The sequence below is a fragment of the Tiliqua scincoides genome, chromosome 14, assembly GCF_035046505.1.
Source record: "Tiliqua scincoides isolate rTilSci1 chromosome 14, rTilSci1.hap2, whole genome shotgun sequence".
Taxonomy (NCBI): Eukaryota; Metazoa; Chordata; class Lepidosauria; order Squamata; family Scincidae; genus Tiliqua; species Tiliqua scincoides.
This window is the reverse complement of record NC_089834.1, coordinates 569,090-582,770: the sequence shown is the minus strand read 5'-3', so window position 1 is coordinate 582,770 and position 13,681 is coordinate 569,090. Positions and strand designations below refer to the sequence as shown.

Genomic DNA, 13,681 nt, shown 5'->3' with positions numbered 1-13,681 from the left:
GCACTCCATTTTGTAAATGTGCTGCAGGTCTTGTGTAGCTGAGTGCAGATTGTCCTTCTTCCTGAAAAGCCTACAAGGCTTGCAGTGTAGCATCTCCCTTCTCGAGAGAAATGTTTGTGTGCCGTGAGTCAGCAGTTTCCCAATTTAAAAACTGCAGTGAAGACATGAACTTATTGGGGGGGTGGGGGGCTCCTAGCAAGGCCATTGGCCTGGCTCAGATGTGGCGCTCAGGCTGCTGTCTTGTCCACACTGATATGGGAGTAAGCCCCATTCACCATAATGGGACTTACTTCTGAGTAGACATGCCTGGTATTGGGCTCTCAGACACGATTTAGAGAGTACTGTTTCACAAGGTAAGGAAATTTAGCACTTCTGTTTGTCATTTAGAAGAAACCATGGTTAGTGTCCTGTTTCCTTGGAATATGAGAAGCTGGTTGGAACAAACCATAGTTCTTAAAAAAAAATCCCCAAGATTTTCTACCAAGTTTTATCCTGATTTGTTAGCTGTAATTTCAACATACAACAGTTGTCCATATTCTGATTTGTTCCAATCCATACATCAAAGCTTTAACTTGTTGTCCCTCACCCAGGAGGGAGAAGAGGAGCATGTGCAAGGCTGAGGCCCACTGCAGCTTGTGCGCATAAAGCACAGCCATGACTTAGTGTCACATTTGCAGCAGGCCACCGCTTGCCCTGGCTTGTCTCCATGCCTAACCTGAGCACGGAGGCTGCAAGGATCATGGAGAGAATGTCATGTTTTCAGAGTTTGTGCTCTTTGCAGCATAGAAGGTATCGAAGCACAAGTGCCTCGGTGTGCATGTGCTTGGGGCAGGTGCAGGAATGCTTTCTGTGTGGGAAATTCTGTCAAATACTGGAAATCACACATAGCGCCTGGACAGACCTCGGCTGTGATCCTGTCTTGCCTGGGTTGTTGAATGACCTAGCAAAGGAAGTGCTGCTTGTGCACCTCCCCCTTCCTGCAGGACGTGTTGGCGCAGCCGTCTTCCTGCTGGTCACCTTGCTGCGGTTTGTGAGGCGTGAATTTGTAGATAAGGCATGTCAGACAAGGAGCCTCTCAAGGGTCTTTGTCTCTGGTCTGAGCCAGGCGACGGCCGTGCCTGGAAGTCCCCTGAAGCAGCAAGAGCTGCTCTTGGCACTCATTCTCTCTCAGCAGTCTTGGGGGTGAGGTTGCTGGGTCTCAGGGCCAGCTGGACTGCAGCTTCCCCTGGATCAGAGGAAAGGAGTGGGCAGCGGGGAAAGGCCTGACGCTTGCTCTGTGGAACTCCTTGCCACAAGATGCGATACAGTGTCTGGCCTAGATACTTTTAAAAGGGAATTGGGCAGTGTCATGAATATGTACAGTTTAGGTCTGGTAGAATGTAAAGCCTGAACCAAAGTAACCCAGTGGCAGAGAAGTGGCTTGCAGTCCTAGCTGCAAGGAATTTACAACTCAGTAGAAGGTGATAATGTAGCACCTATGCAGACAGAAAGGCCCATCAAGGATGGAATGCAGCTGTGGACCTCCAGTGGGGAGGGGAGAACTGAGAGGGCTAGCATCCAGCCCCCAAGGGGTGTGTCTGGGTCTTGGTCTTTTTGGTGGAAAAGGTTGTGGGTGCAACATCCTGCAGGGAGAGCCTCTCCGCCAGGGCCATGTAGCCTCTTAGGTAACTGGGAGCTGAAAGATCTACAAAGAAAGCTGACCCAGGTGAGAGTTAGGGAATAACAGAGATAGCCAGTTAGCTTTGTTATTTTAATGCTGATATGTTTCCTAGAAGTTTTATGCCTCTAGCATTTGCTGCCTTTAGTAACTTTATGTAACCCTATATATTTAATAAAGTAAAAGTTCAGAATCCTGCCTAGCCGTTCAGCAAGCTACCAAATCCTCATTGAGGACTAGTAAGTTGAGGACTGAGGCTTTAAGTAAAGAGAGTGCTCAGTGGCTGCAAGGGATAGAATTAAGCCTAGAGGGTCTCAGTGTCCCTGGACAGAGACACTGGCACATACAGGGTGGTGGCAGTACTACCGAACAGGGGTCCTTGAACGCTCTAGGGTTCGAGAACCAAGAACTCTGAGTACCCCAAAACCCTGGCAGTTTACGACAGACAGATTGATGGAGGAAAAGTGCATCACGGGTTAGAAGCCATGATGGGCATGTGCAGCCTCCTGGTTTTAGAAGTAGGCTTCCTCAGAATGCCAGGTGCAAGGGAGTGGCAATAGGCTGCAGGGATCTTGTTGCCTTGTGTGCTCCCTGAGGTGTCTGGTGGGCCAGTGTGAGATGCGGGAAGCTGGACTGGGTGGGCCTTTGGCCAGATTGAGCCAGGTCCTGCTGATGTTCTTATGCCCTGTTGTTGCACGAGGCTCTCTCAGCTTCATCCGGGCTGTTGTGACTGAAGTGCACGTCTTCTCTGTGTGTGCACAGAGTGCGCCAGCTTCCAGAGTTGAACTGAGTGGTGGTCTCCCCCTGCTTGAGAAGGCAGACTCCGCACATCTTTGTGTGCCTCAAGCATGAAAAGAACACCCAACCCCTCGGTTCTCTTTTGACCACCATTGAGGCAGCAGCGCTGGACATGGGAGGAAGGACCAAGGCATGCTAGGCAATATCTCCACAACTTTATCGCTTGTGTGTCTGTGTAGAAATTATAGTAGAAAGTGTTTTTTGTAGTGAGTGGGATTCATGTAAAGGTTACTTGCCCATCTTGGAGCATGGCAAGTGGGGTCACATTTGAAAGACTCTCCCTCTCAATGGATTCCCCTCCGCTGACTGCCATGGCGGCAGCTTCTTGTGGACTCCACTGCCTCTGCAGCAAAGAATTATCTGGGCAGAGGAGAAATGGGGGTCCTGTATGTGAGGGACTGTCTCTGCGCTAGCGACGGCCATGTTGGCGCCATCTCGTCATGCCTGCACCTCCGCCACCAAAAGTGACTTCATCGCGACAGATGGGGCAAGTGCCACATGAATCCCCTTCAGAGGTCTGCAAAGGCCAAAGTGGCTGCTGTGGGGTGGCAGACACGGTCAGCCTTGTTCCCAGCAGGAAGCTGAAACTGAGAGCCCCCCTTGGACGTGCACGTTGGGGGAAGAATACCAGGCAAATCTCTAACAAAAACCCTTGACTTCCGACGGGCGGACTTCCCTCAAATGAGGAGGCTGGTTAGAAGGAGGTTGAAAGGGAGGGTAAAAAGAGTCCAATCTCTCCAGAGTGCATGGAGGCTGCTTAAAACAACAGTAATAGAGGCCCAGCAGAGGTGTATACCGCAAAGAAAGAAGGGTTCCACTAAATCCAGGAGGGTGCCCGCATGGCTAACCAGCCAAGTTAGAGAGACTGTGAAGGGCAAGGAAGCTTCCTTCCGTAAATGGAAGTCTTGCCCTAATGAGGAGAATAAAAAGGAACATAAACTGTGGCAAAAGAAATGTAAGAAGGTGATACGGGAGGCCAAGAGAGACTATGAGGAACGCATGGCCAGCAGCATTAAGGGGAATAATAAAAGCTTCTTCAAATATGTTAGAAGCAGGAAACCCGCCAGAGAAGCGGTTGGCCCTCTGGATGGTGAGGGAGGGAAAGGGGAGATAAAAGGAGACTTAGAGATGGCAGAGAAATTAAATGAGTTCTTTGCATCTGTCTTCACGGCAGAAGACCTCGGGCAGATACCGCTGCCCGAACGGCCCCTCCTGACCGAGGAGTTAAGTCAGATAGAGGTTAAAAGAGAAGATGTTTCAGACCTCATTGATAAATTAAAGATCAATAAGTCACCGGGCCCTGATGGCATCCACCCAAGGGTTATTAAGGAATTGAAGAATGAAGTTGCAGATCTCTTGACTAAGGTATGCAACTTGTCCCTCAAAACGGCCACGGTGCCAGAAGATTGGAGGATAGCAAATGTCACGCCTATTTTTAAAAAGGGAAAGAGGGGGGACCCGGGAAACTATAGGCCGGTCAGCCTAACATCCATACCAGGTAAGATGGTGGAATGCCTCATCAAAGATAGGATCTCAAAACACATAGACGAACAGGCCTTGCTGAGGGAGAGTCAGCATGGCTTCTGTAAGGGTAAGTCTTGCCTCACGAACCTTATAGAATTCTTTGAAAAGGTCAACAGGCATGTGGATGCGGGAGAACCCGTGGACATTATATATCTGGACTTTCAGATGGCGTTTGACACGGTCCCTCACCAAAGGCTACTGAAAAAACTCCACAGTCAGGGAATTAGAGGACAGGTCCTCTCGTGGATTGAGAACTGGTTGGAGGCCAGGAAGCAGAGAGTGGGTGTCAATGGGCAATTTTCACAATGGAGAGAGGTGAAAAGCAGTGTGCCCCAAGGATCTGTCCTGGGACCGGTGCTTTTCAACCTCTTCATAAATGACCTGGAGACAGGGTTGAGCAGTGAAGTGGCTAAGTTTGCAGATGACACCAAACTTTTCCGAGTGGTGAAGACCAGAAGTGATTGTGAGGAGCTCCAGAAGGATCTCTCCAGACTGGCAGAATGGGCAGCAAAATGGCAGATGCGCTTCAATGTCAGTAAGTGTAAAGTCATGCACATTGGGGCAAAAAATCAAAACTTTAGATATAGGCTGATGGATTCTGAGCTGTCTGTGACAGATCAGGAGAGAGATCTTGGGGTGGTGGTGGACAGGTCGATGAAAGTGTCGACCCAATGTGCGGCGGCAGTGAAGAAGGCCAATTCTATGCTTGGGATCATTAGGAAGGGTATTGAGAACAAAACGGCTAGTATTATAATGCCATTGCACAAATCTATGGTAAGGCCACACCTGGAGTATTGTGTCCAGTTCTGGTTGCCGCATCTCAAAAAAGACATAGCGGAAATGGAAAAGGTGCAAAAGAGAGCGACTAAGATGATTACTGTGCTGGGGCACCTTCCTTATGAGGAAAGGCTACGGCGTTTGGACCTCTTCAGCCTAGAAAAGAGACGCCTGAGGGGGGACATGATTGAGACATACAAAATTATGCAGGGGATGGACAAAGTGGATAGGGAGATGCTCTTTACACTCTCACATAATACCAGAACCAGGGGACATCCACTAAAATTGAGTGTTGGGCGGGTTAGGACAGACAAAAGAAAATATTTCTTTACTCAGCGTGTGGTCGGTCTGTGGAACTCCTTGCCACAGGATGTGGTGCTGGCGTCTAGCCTAGATGCCTTTAAAAAGGGATTGGACAAGTTTCTGGAGGAAAAATCCATTATGGGGTACAAGACAAGATGTGTAGGCGCAACCTCCTGATTTTAGAAATGGGTTATGTCAGAATGCCAGATGCAAGGGAGGGCACCAGGATGAGGTCTCTCTTTATCTGGTGTGCTCCCTGGGGCATTTGGTGAGCCGCTGTGAGATACAGGAAGCTGGACTAGATGGGCCTATGGCCTGATCCAGTGGGGCTGTTCTTATGTTCTTATGAAGAGAGGGGCCTTTGTAGGCCACAGGCCCACACAGGATTTCAGGAGCGAGGGCGTCGGCACAGGTGCCTCCTTTGAAGGATACAAGCAAGGCTAACCTGGTCAGGGAGGGCTCTCTTGCACTGCTTCCATCCATGGGCTCAGACACTGGAGTGCTACTTGCCCTTTGAAGGGAAAGGTTGTGGAGACTCTGGTGCAGTCCTCTTTCCCTGTCAGGCCACAGACCTTGACCAAGATGGGAGGTGGAAGGGTCCTGGACCCACACAGCCTACATAGTCCCATTCTGGCAGATCTACAGGCGTTCCAGAGCATTACCCCGTTCCCAAGGGGAGACAAGCCCCAAATTCTCCCAAGATGACCATTCCCCACTTTGAGTTGCCTTAAATACTCTCTGTGGGTCAGTCCTGAATAATGTGGGAGGAAGAGACCATCTCTGCTGCTGGGCCTCTCCAGTCACTATCCTCTCCCGGCACCTGGAGGGAGGGACCAAGGTTATCTCCACCTCCCATGGGGCCTGTGCTCCCAGGCCTGTGCTTCCAAGTCTTTCCCATGGAGGGCCAGTAGACTTTGTGCTCTGTGATCCAAGGCTCCATTTATCAGGTTGCACCCTGGCAAAGTGGTGCGGAGACTGAACAGGAGGCTTCTCTGCCTAGGGTGGCCTCGGCATTCTACATCGATCAAGATTTGGCCTTGCCTGTCTTTTGTCCACGCCCAGCGTCAGAGGGGGCAGAGCACAGCACATGCCGACGCTTAAGGAAGCTCTTCATCGCCCTGTCAGTAGAACAGCATCATTTCAGGCAGACTGTTTTTTCATCAGCAGTGGGGAAAAAGTCTCAAGTCTTGCCTGCCCAGTGACTAGTACCCTCTGCCCTGGTTTGCCTGTGGACCCAGGAAGAGCCACCAGTGTCATCAAAAGCGCATTCCCTCCAAGAGATTTCATCTGCTGCTGCTGGCTTGAGAGGGGGGCTTGCACCTGGAGCTCTGCAGGGCAGCAGCCTAGTCAGTTCGGATCAGGTCCTGTGCACCCAAAGCGGGGTTAAGAGCTGATACTGCTAGTGGGCAAGCATGCTGTGGAGTAGCTTCTCATGATCCACCTGCAGCCACCTGTGAGGCAGAGGCTAAAGCTGGCTACTCTCCACCACATGTTACTGCACAGAGGGCTAGACGTAGTTCTGGAATCTTCCGGGGTTGACTCCACTCATCTGCAGAACTCCTGCTGTGCGTCTGCGTAGCCCATCACTCAGTGGACTCTTGGACCAGTGGACCAGCTGGTGCTCTTCCCGGAGAAATGCCTTCATAAAGGGGTTACATGTGTCCATGTGTTTGGGATGAAGGGGTTACATGTGTCCATGTGTTTGGGATGTTTGGGATGAAGTGTGTAGACCAGCGATTTTCAGCTGGTGTGGCACATTGGTGTGCACTGGAAGGTCCTCGGTTGTGCCGCAGGAGTTTTGGAGCACAGAAAATAGCTGAAAATCTTTTCCAGGACAACAGGGCTGGATCTGGGATTTGACCGAATTCTTCCTTCCCGTGACTGGTGCTTATTGTTCCAGAGCTCATGTCCCCAGATCGGGACGATGTGATGCTCTGGCCAGCTGCATCTTTGTGGAATCTGCTGGGGCATTGCACAATAGACATGACTGGCCAGAGCATCGCATCACCCCGATCTGGGGACATGAGCTCTGGAACAATAAGCACCAGTCACGGGAAGGAAGAATTCGGTCAAATCCCAGACCCAGCCCTGTTGCCCTGGAAACAGAGCCACAGAGCCTGGAAAAGATCTGGGGACATGAAGTCCAGCGGCACTCCGGAACGATAAGCACCGGTCACGCCAGGGGAGGCATTCCCAGTGCGCAGCGGTCGCTACTTGAAGCTCTACTGGTCTATGGTAACAAATTGTCTGTCCCTCTTCCTTCACAGGCTCTGCCAAATTGAAGAGGGACAATTTATTACTAATGACAGTTGCGCTAGAGCAGCTGAGAACCCTGAGGAGTCTCTCGGAAGACCGCAGAGGTCTGTGGCTCAGGACTGAGACAAGCAGATGGTTTGTTGCCCAGCCAATAAATGAACCAGGGGTGGAGAATCCCAAAAGCAGTTTATTTGGTTAACTGAAGGGTATAGGGATAAATATCCTCTCAATCCTGCACATTTTTCTGGCTGTGAGGTGGACAGAGGATCTCATTGGCTGTGACGAAGCCAGATGTTTCTGCAGTTGTGGAGCTCCAGAGTTGGCTGCCTGGCTTGTGGCATCCCACCCACCACATCTGTCTTTCAGCAAAAGCTCCAGGCGAGAACTGAAGGAAAGTGGAGTTTGCTCCTCCCAGGCAAGTACCTGCATGCTGATAAAGGTGGAACTTGTTGGGTTGTGACAACATTCTTCTTGTAAAAGGCGGGCAGGGCCTGCTGGCATGGACATCAAAGCATGTTGTTGTGGATCAACACTGTTCCTACTCCAGGAGATGGTTTTGCGTAGAGCTCAAGAGGCAGTCCCCTTGCTGAAGCCGAGCATCGGCACAGAAGGTGAGCATTTGGAGGTCATGTGCTCCAACCCTCCCTGCTCGGTGCAGATGACACCAGGCAGGTGTCAACCTGTGCTTGGAAACCTCCAGCTTGGGAGAGCCACAGCTGCACGAGGCAGGCCGGTCCAGTGCCAGGCAGTTCTTCCTCATCTCCAGCCTAAATCTTGTAGTTTTGACCCCTTGGTTTCCAGTCCTTCCCCTCGGGAGCCACAGAGAGCAGTTTCTCTCGCTTCTTCTTCGTGGCAGCTTTTCAGATATTTGAAGGCGGCTCTCGGGTCTCTCCTTGCTGTCTTAGTTGCCCTCCTCTGAACCCACTCTGGCTTCTCAATGTCCTCCTTCAAACAAATACTCCTTCCGGTGTATGTTGAGAACTGCTGAGGTGGCTGTGTGGCTCATAGCTCAGAGGAGGCTCATAGCCTAGGCTGGAGCAGGCCTTGGAAAGGCTGGCGGGCCAGGGAATGGTTGTCGAATCAACAGGTCTATTTTCGACCATTCTCAGAAGGAGAAACAGCAGTTTGCTTGGAAGTCTGAGGTGGTGTGGGAGGCATGGAGGCAGGTTTGGCTGTCCCAGCACGTGGTGTAAGAGGTGGTGTGTATGTAGCAGTGGAGGGATGGCAGCAAAGGGTGCCTGTCCCAGGAGCGTCTTGGAGGAGGAGAGGCAAATGCAGAGAGGCTTGGGCTGCAGTGTGATGCATCCCAGTTAAGACCTCCAGCGTGTATCTTGGATGAGAAAATCTAAATGGTCTCGGGCGGCAATGCTAAACATCCTACCCAGGAGTGAGCCTTTTAAATGCATTGGGATTGACTTCTGAGCACAGGGTGTTGCTTAGTGACATTCCTATCAATGACGGGCTACATAGGCAATGTTCCGTTGTTTATACTGTACAGTAGATGAAAAGTCCTTACCTTAGTGTTGGTGGTGCTGGTGTTGTCATCGGAGACCCCAGGGGCCTCCTTCGGGTCACACTGGCCCTCCATGGTCTTCGGAACGGCCCGCAGAAGCCTCTGGAAGCTACTTGCAGTTTTTGGAAAGCTACTTGTGGTTTGCTTCTGAAAACTGGAAGTAGCTTCCAGAGGTTTCTGCAGGCCACTCTGGTTGCACAGCATGACCCAGAGGCCCCTGGGACCACCTTGTGATGCCACCAGCAACACAGAGGTACCTTTTCATGCTTTATCCATATCAGGGCAAAATTGCTTAATGGCAGGGCTTGGAGAAGGTATCCCCTTCGATAAGCAGACACACCTGTTATAGGATTGAACGGGCGAGATTCTGCTCTCAGTCTTTGAATGTCCAGTTGACTCAACTGATGGTAAGAATGGATTTATGCCAAGTCTCCTTTCTTCTTCCCCCACATGGGAGAAAGAGTGTGTGTGTGTGTGTGTGCATGCGCGTGCGTGCGCGTGCCAGATGCAACTTGGCATCAATGCAAGGTGGAAAAGGGCTCTCTGGAGTCCTGCCACGGATCCGTCTTGCCCAGGATTGGGTCCCCCTGCTGCCAGGAGCAAAGAGGTTTTGCACCCTCTTCTGTCTTAAACTGGAGGTGCTAGTAGCAATGGCAAGGACACTCTTATGGCCTTTCCTGCAAATGCTCTTGAGTGTTGCACTGATAGCAGGGGGTTGTCTGACTGGTGTTCTGGGTGGTGCATCGCTGGACACGAAAAGAACTGGATCCACCCCAGAGGCTCCTCGAGGCCAGCACCCTGTTTGCCGTAGGTTGGGAGAGGTGGGCTGTTGTGGGTGACCACCCACTTGCTTTTGTGTCCTAGGTGCTCCGAGTGCCAGGACCTCCTCACCAACTGGTATTATGAGAAGGATGGGAAGCTGTACTGCCACAAGGACTACTGGAGGACGTTTGGAGAGTCTTGTCATGGCTGCTCTCTGCTGATGACGGGACCTGTGATGGTAAGAACTCAGTCCGCTCTCTTCACTGTGGTGTCGCGTGCCTAGCAGGGGCTTTGGGACTTCTGACACTGCTGTGGGTCTTGATTGCTCTGTGCTGACACGATTGAGCATCAGGTTTGTTCCTAAAGGTGGGCCCACAGAACCTGCTTTCTGTGAAGTCTGCGAACTGAGCATCTTGGAAGGAGCAGGGATGTTTTCCTGATGCTTGGAAAGGAGTGCTGGTGGAAAGATTGGGCCTCACAGGCTCAGCCATCCTGAAGGCACTTGGCCTTGTTTTTCGAGACCTGGGCTTTGCCTTTTGCAACAGGACACTGAACATTTTTGTGACTGGTCCCATTCAGACCTATCCTTGGTGTGCTTCAGGCTCTGGCCGAGGGAAAGACCAGCTTTCTTGTGCCCCCGCTTGTATGCCCACACCCAGGCACAGATTTGGGCCAGGAGGCAGAACTCCGCCAAAGGGGGGCACACATGTGAACAGAGCCACAGGCTGTCCTCTGGTCTGTTTGTAGGGATCGTTCACTAGAATCCTCTCGTGTTTGTGCAGAATAGTGAGATCCAGGCATGATCTGGTAGTTGCCAGACCATGGCCATTTTAAGGCAGGAAGGAACAGTTTGCTCAGTTGGTGAATTCTGAATTGCCCTCCCTGCCCACTCGGCCAGGCCCCTGTGGTCACCTTAACAAGCCTGAGTGAACAAGCAGACAACAGCACACTTTCAGGCAGGGCTGTGGTGCACAAGACCTCCACCCAGAATGGCAGTTACCACGTGACCAGCCTTGGGGCTAACAGAACTGGTACCTAAGTCTGGACAAATGCAAACAATTTCATCTGCAGATTGGGCATGGTGGACTACTTGTGATGCTCCGCCACCCCTGGAGGGTCCAGCTGTAACCCTGGACCACACACAACAGCCCAGATTGCCAACCCTGAGCGAGTGCAACAGCAGCAGAGAAATAGGATTTCTTTGCTGCTGCATGGTAGCCCCTAAAATGGGCTCTAACCTGTCCTTACTTGTGTTCATCATGGATCTACTTGATGAGGCCTTCCCCTCTCTGTCCAATCGCATAAGAGTTATGGGGGGTGGGTGATCAGGATTGGTTTTGGAGGGAGCAACAGGGGAGGTGGGGGCCTGAGGGCAGGCAGGCAGGCAAAGGAGTGGGAGTCTTGGCCAGATAGCGCCATCAAAGCCTGGAGCCAAATGCACAGCAGAATTCATCTGAATTAAAAGAACCTTCATGTGGCCACTCCCTGGACGAGGGAGCTGGTGCCCTGAGGAATGGTTAGAACTTCAGTATCAGGATGCACAAGCTGAAGGGAGTTTGGATGCCAGAAGCAGCAGCATCGGTGATGAGCAAGACATTAAACTCTGTGCCTTTCTCCAGTAGATACTGCTTAACTTACAGGGCAAAACACTTATGGAACCGTCCACAAATACAGTGATGTAATCCAGGCTTTCTTGTCAGGCTGCCGAAAAACTGGGAGGAGGTACTTGTTCCTTCCTTCTAACAGCCCCGGGATTAGCAGAGGGGCACCACATGCCCGGTTTGATTACATGGCCAAGAAAACATGAGGGTGACGCTGTCCTCCGTGGCCTGGAACCCTGAGAGGCAAGTCCTTGCAGACATCCTTCTCCAGAATAACCCCATTTTGCCTGCAGATTGCCAGCACAGTATCGGTAGACTCCATATGGCACTGAAGAGATGCCGCATGAGAGGGAGGTATCTGCAAAAGGCCTCGCCCAAGCCAGATATGACAGCTGGGTGGTCTTGTGGTGCTGCTCAGGACCCCCAAGGTCACATACTTGGGGTCAGCACCTCGTGGGCCACCATTCTCCCTTGGTCAGGCCTCATCAGTCAGGAAGTGGCATCACCAGGAGGGTTATGGCCAGGTCTGGAACTTGCAGTTTAAGAGGGGCATTCCTTGGGACCTGCTTCAGTTCAGTGTTTCTTCAGGGGAGGAAAGAAGAGGACGTGTCCAGCCAGAGAGAACTTAGAACGCCGGCTCCTGTAGAAACCAGGACTGCCTGGGAGTTTTATTATTGCTGTGGTTCCCAAACTTTTTAGCACCAGGACCCACTTTTTAAAATGGCACTCTAATCAGGACCCACCTAACTTTACAAGACTTTTTATAAAAGGTGATCTAGAAAGAAATAATATATTGATTTACAAGTAGTAATTTGTTTATTTGCTTTCCACAAACTTGATCCATTTCTCTTAATGAGGCAGCCCTAATGAATTGCTTCAAGGCTTCAGGGGCTGAGTTCTTGACCCAGCCTCCACCGGCTGGGGAAAAAAAATCACGCCAGAAAGAAAGATGCTCAAACGTTTTATCTCCCTGTGATTGCAAACCGCAGAAGCTCAGCTCTTTGCGGGGCAGTTAGCAGCTCTCTGGTTTTTGACTAGCCTCAGGGCTGAGGCAGTGAGTTACCTGATGTTTTGATCACGCGTTTTCATTGCAGTCTCTGCAGGACCTACCAGAAATTGGAACATCGACCCACCAAGTGGGTCCTGACCCATAGTTTTGAGAAACACTGTATTATTGTATTGTACTTCTAAAAATACTGTAAGCCACGTTGGCAGCCTCTTCAGAGGTAGAAAGACAGAGTATAACACCTGGATAAATAAATGCTGATCAAGATTCTAGCCGGGGTGTCAAGGCCTGTGGGCTGAATGTGGCCCCCTGAAGCAGTTGGTCCGACTCCCGTGATAATTGGGCTCCCCCATTTTGACAATGATATGGGCTCTCTCATATCCTGAAAATATGAACAAGATTGCACATTTGTTGTCATTTGCAGCTAATGATTTTCTGTGTGAGAACAAAGCGCTTATTTCAGGCTGTGTTTTGCTGAATATTGTCCCTTCCGGCCCTCAGCAGGCGCAGTGAATGCTGACTTTGGCCCTCTGTAGGAAATGAGTTTGACCACCCCTGTTCTAGACAGACCAAAGGCCTGATGTGGGAGAAGGCGGCTTGGTGTCATCGTGTCTCTTGGCTTCTCTTCTTGGTCCCTGACTGTGCCAAGACTGAGTCAGCCTCCTTCCTCCACAGGTGGCTGGGGAGTACAAGTACCACCCAGAATGCTTTGCGTGCATGAGCTGCAAGGTGATCATTGAAGACGGAGACACCTATGCCTTGGTGCAGCACTCCGCCCTCTACTGGTAAGATGGGAGTTTGCAGCAGGCCGTGTGTAGCTGTGAGGGGTGTGTGTGAGAGCGACTGGTGGTGCCCTGGGCCAGCCTTGCATACAACGTCCGGGATGTTGGCCTTGAAGTTCCAGGTTGGGGGGTGTGGGGAAGAGGGACTGCAGACAGCAGAGATGTGGGAAGCAAAGAGAGGAAGGGTGATTAGTGAGGCTCTGTGGGCTGCCTCACTGGGAACTGACTTGCAGCTCTCTCTCCTCTTCCGTCCAGCGGCAGATGCCACAACCAGATTGTGCTGACGCCGATGATCGAGCGGCTCTCCAGCGAGTCCCTGTGTGAGCAGCTGCCCTACACCCTGACCCTCATCTCCATGCCTGCAGCCACCGATGGCAAGAGGGGCTTCACGGTGGCCGTCGAGGGCGGCTGCTCCACCTTCGCCACCAGTGTCCAGGTGAAGGAGTGAGTATACGTTGGCTCCTCTCGCCTCTCCTGTGCCTGTCAGGTGCCTGGGAGATCTGCGCATTGGAAAGTTGTACCTGCTGCTACCAAAGTTCCATAACTCTGCACATCTGTTGTTGTACAACCCAAGTGCTGAAAGTGTGTGTTTTATGGGCACTTGATGCTGTACACACACACCCCTCCTCCAAAAATGTTCAACTTGAAAAGCAAAGGTCTGGCTTTAGCTTTCAGTATTATAGATTAAGAGCTTGTGGGTCT

The 13,681-nt window shown here is 51.3% G+C and overlaps 1 protein-coding gene across 2 annotated transcripts in view; it reads left to right on the top strand.

The window, feature by feature from the left end:
* LIMK2 (LIM domain kinase 2) overlaps positions 1–13,681 on the top strand; it is a 54,966-nt gene that overhangs the window by 19,702 nt on the left and 21,583 nt on the right. For both annotated transcript variants that reach the window (XM_066609552.1, XM_066609553.1), the window contains exons 3-5: positions 9,693–9,828; positions 12,873–12,982; positions 13,235–13,423. In XM_066609552.1, the coding sequence (XP_066465649.1) occupies positions 9,693–9,828; positions 12,873–12,982; positions 13,235–13,423 (435 nt within the window). The remainder of the gene's footprint in view (positions 1–9,692; positions 9,829–12,872; positions 12,983–13,234; positions 13,424–13,681) is intronic.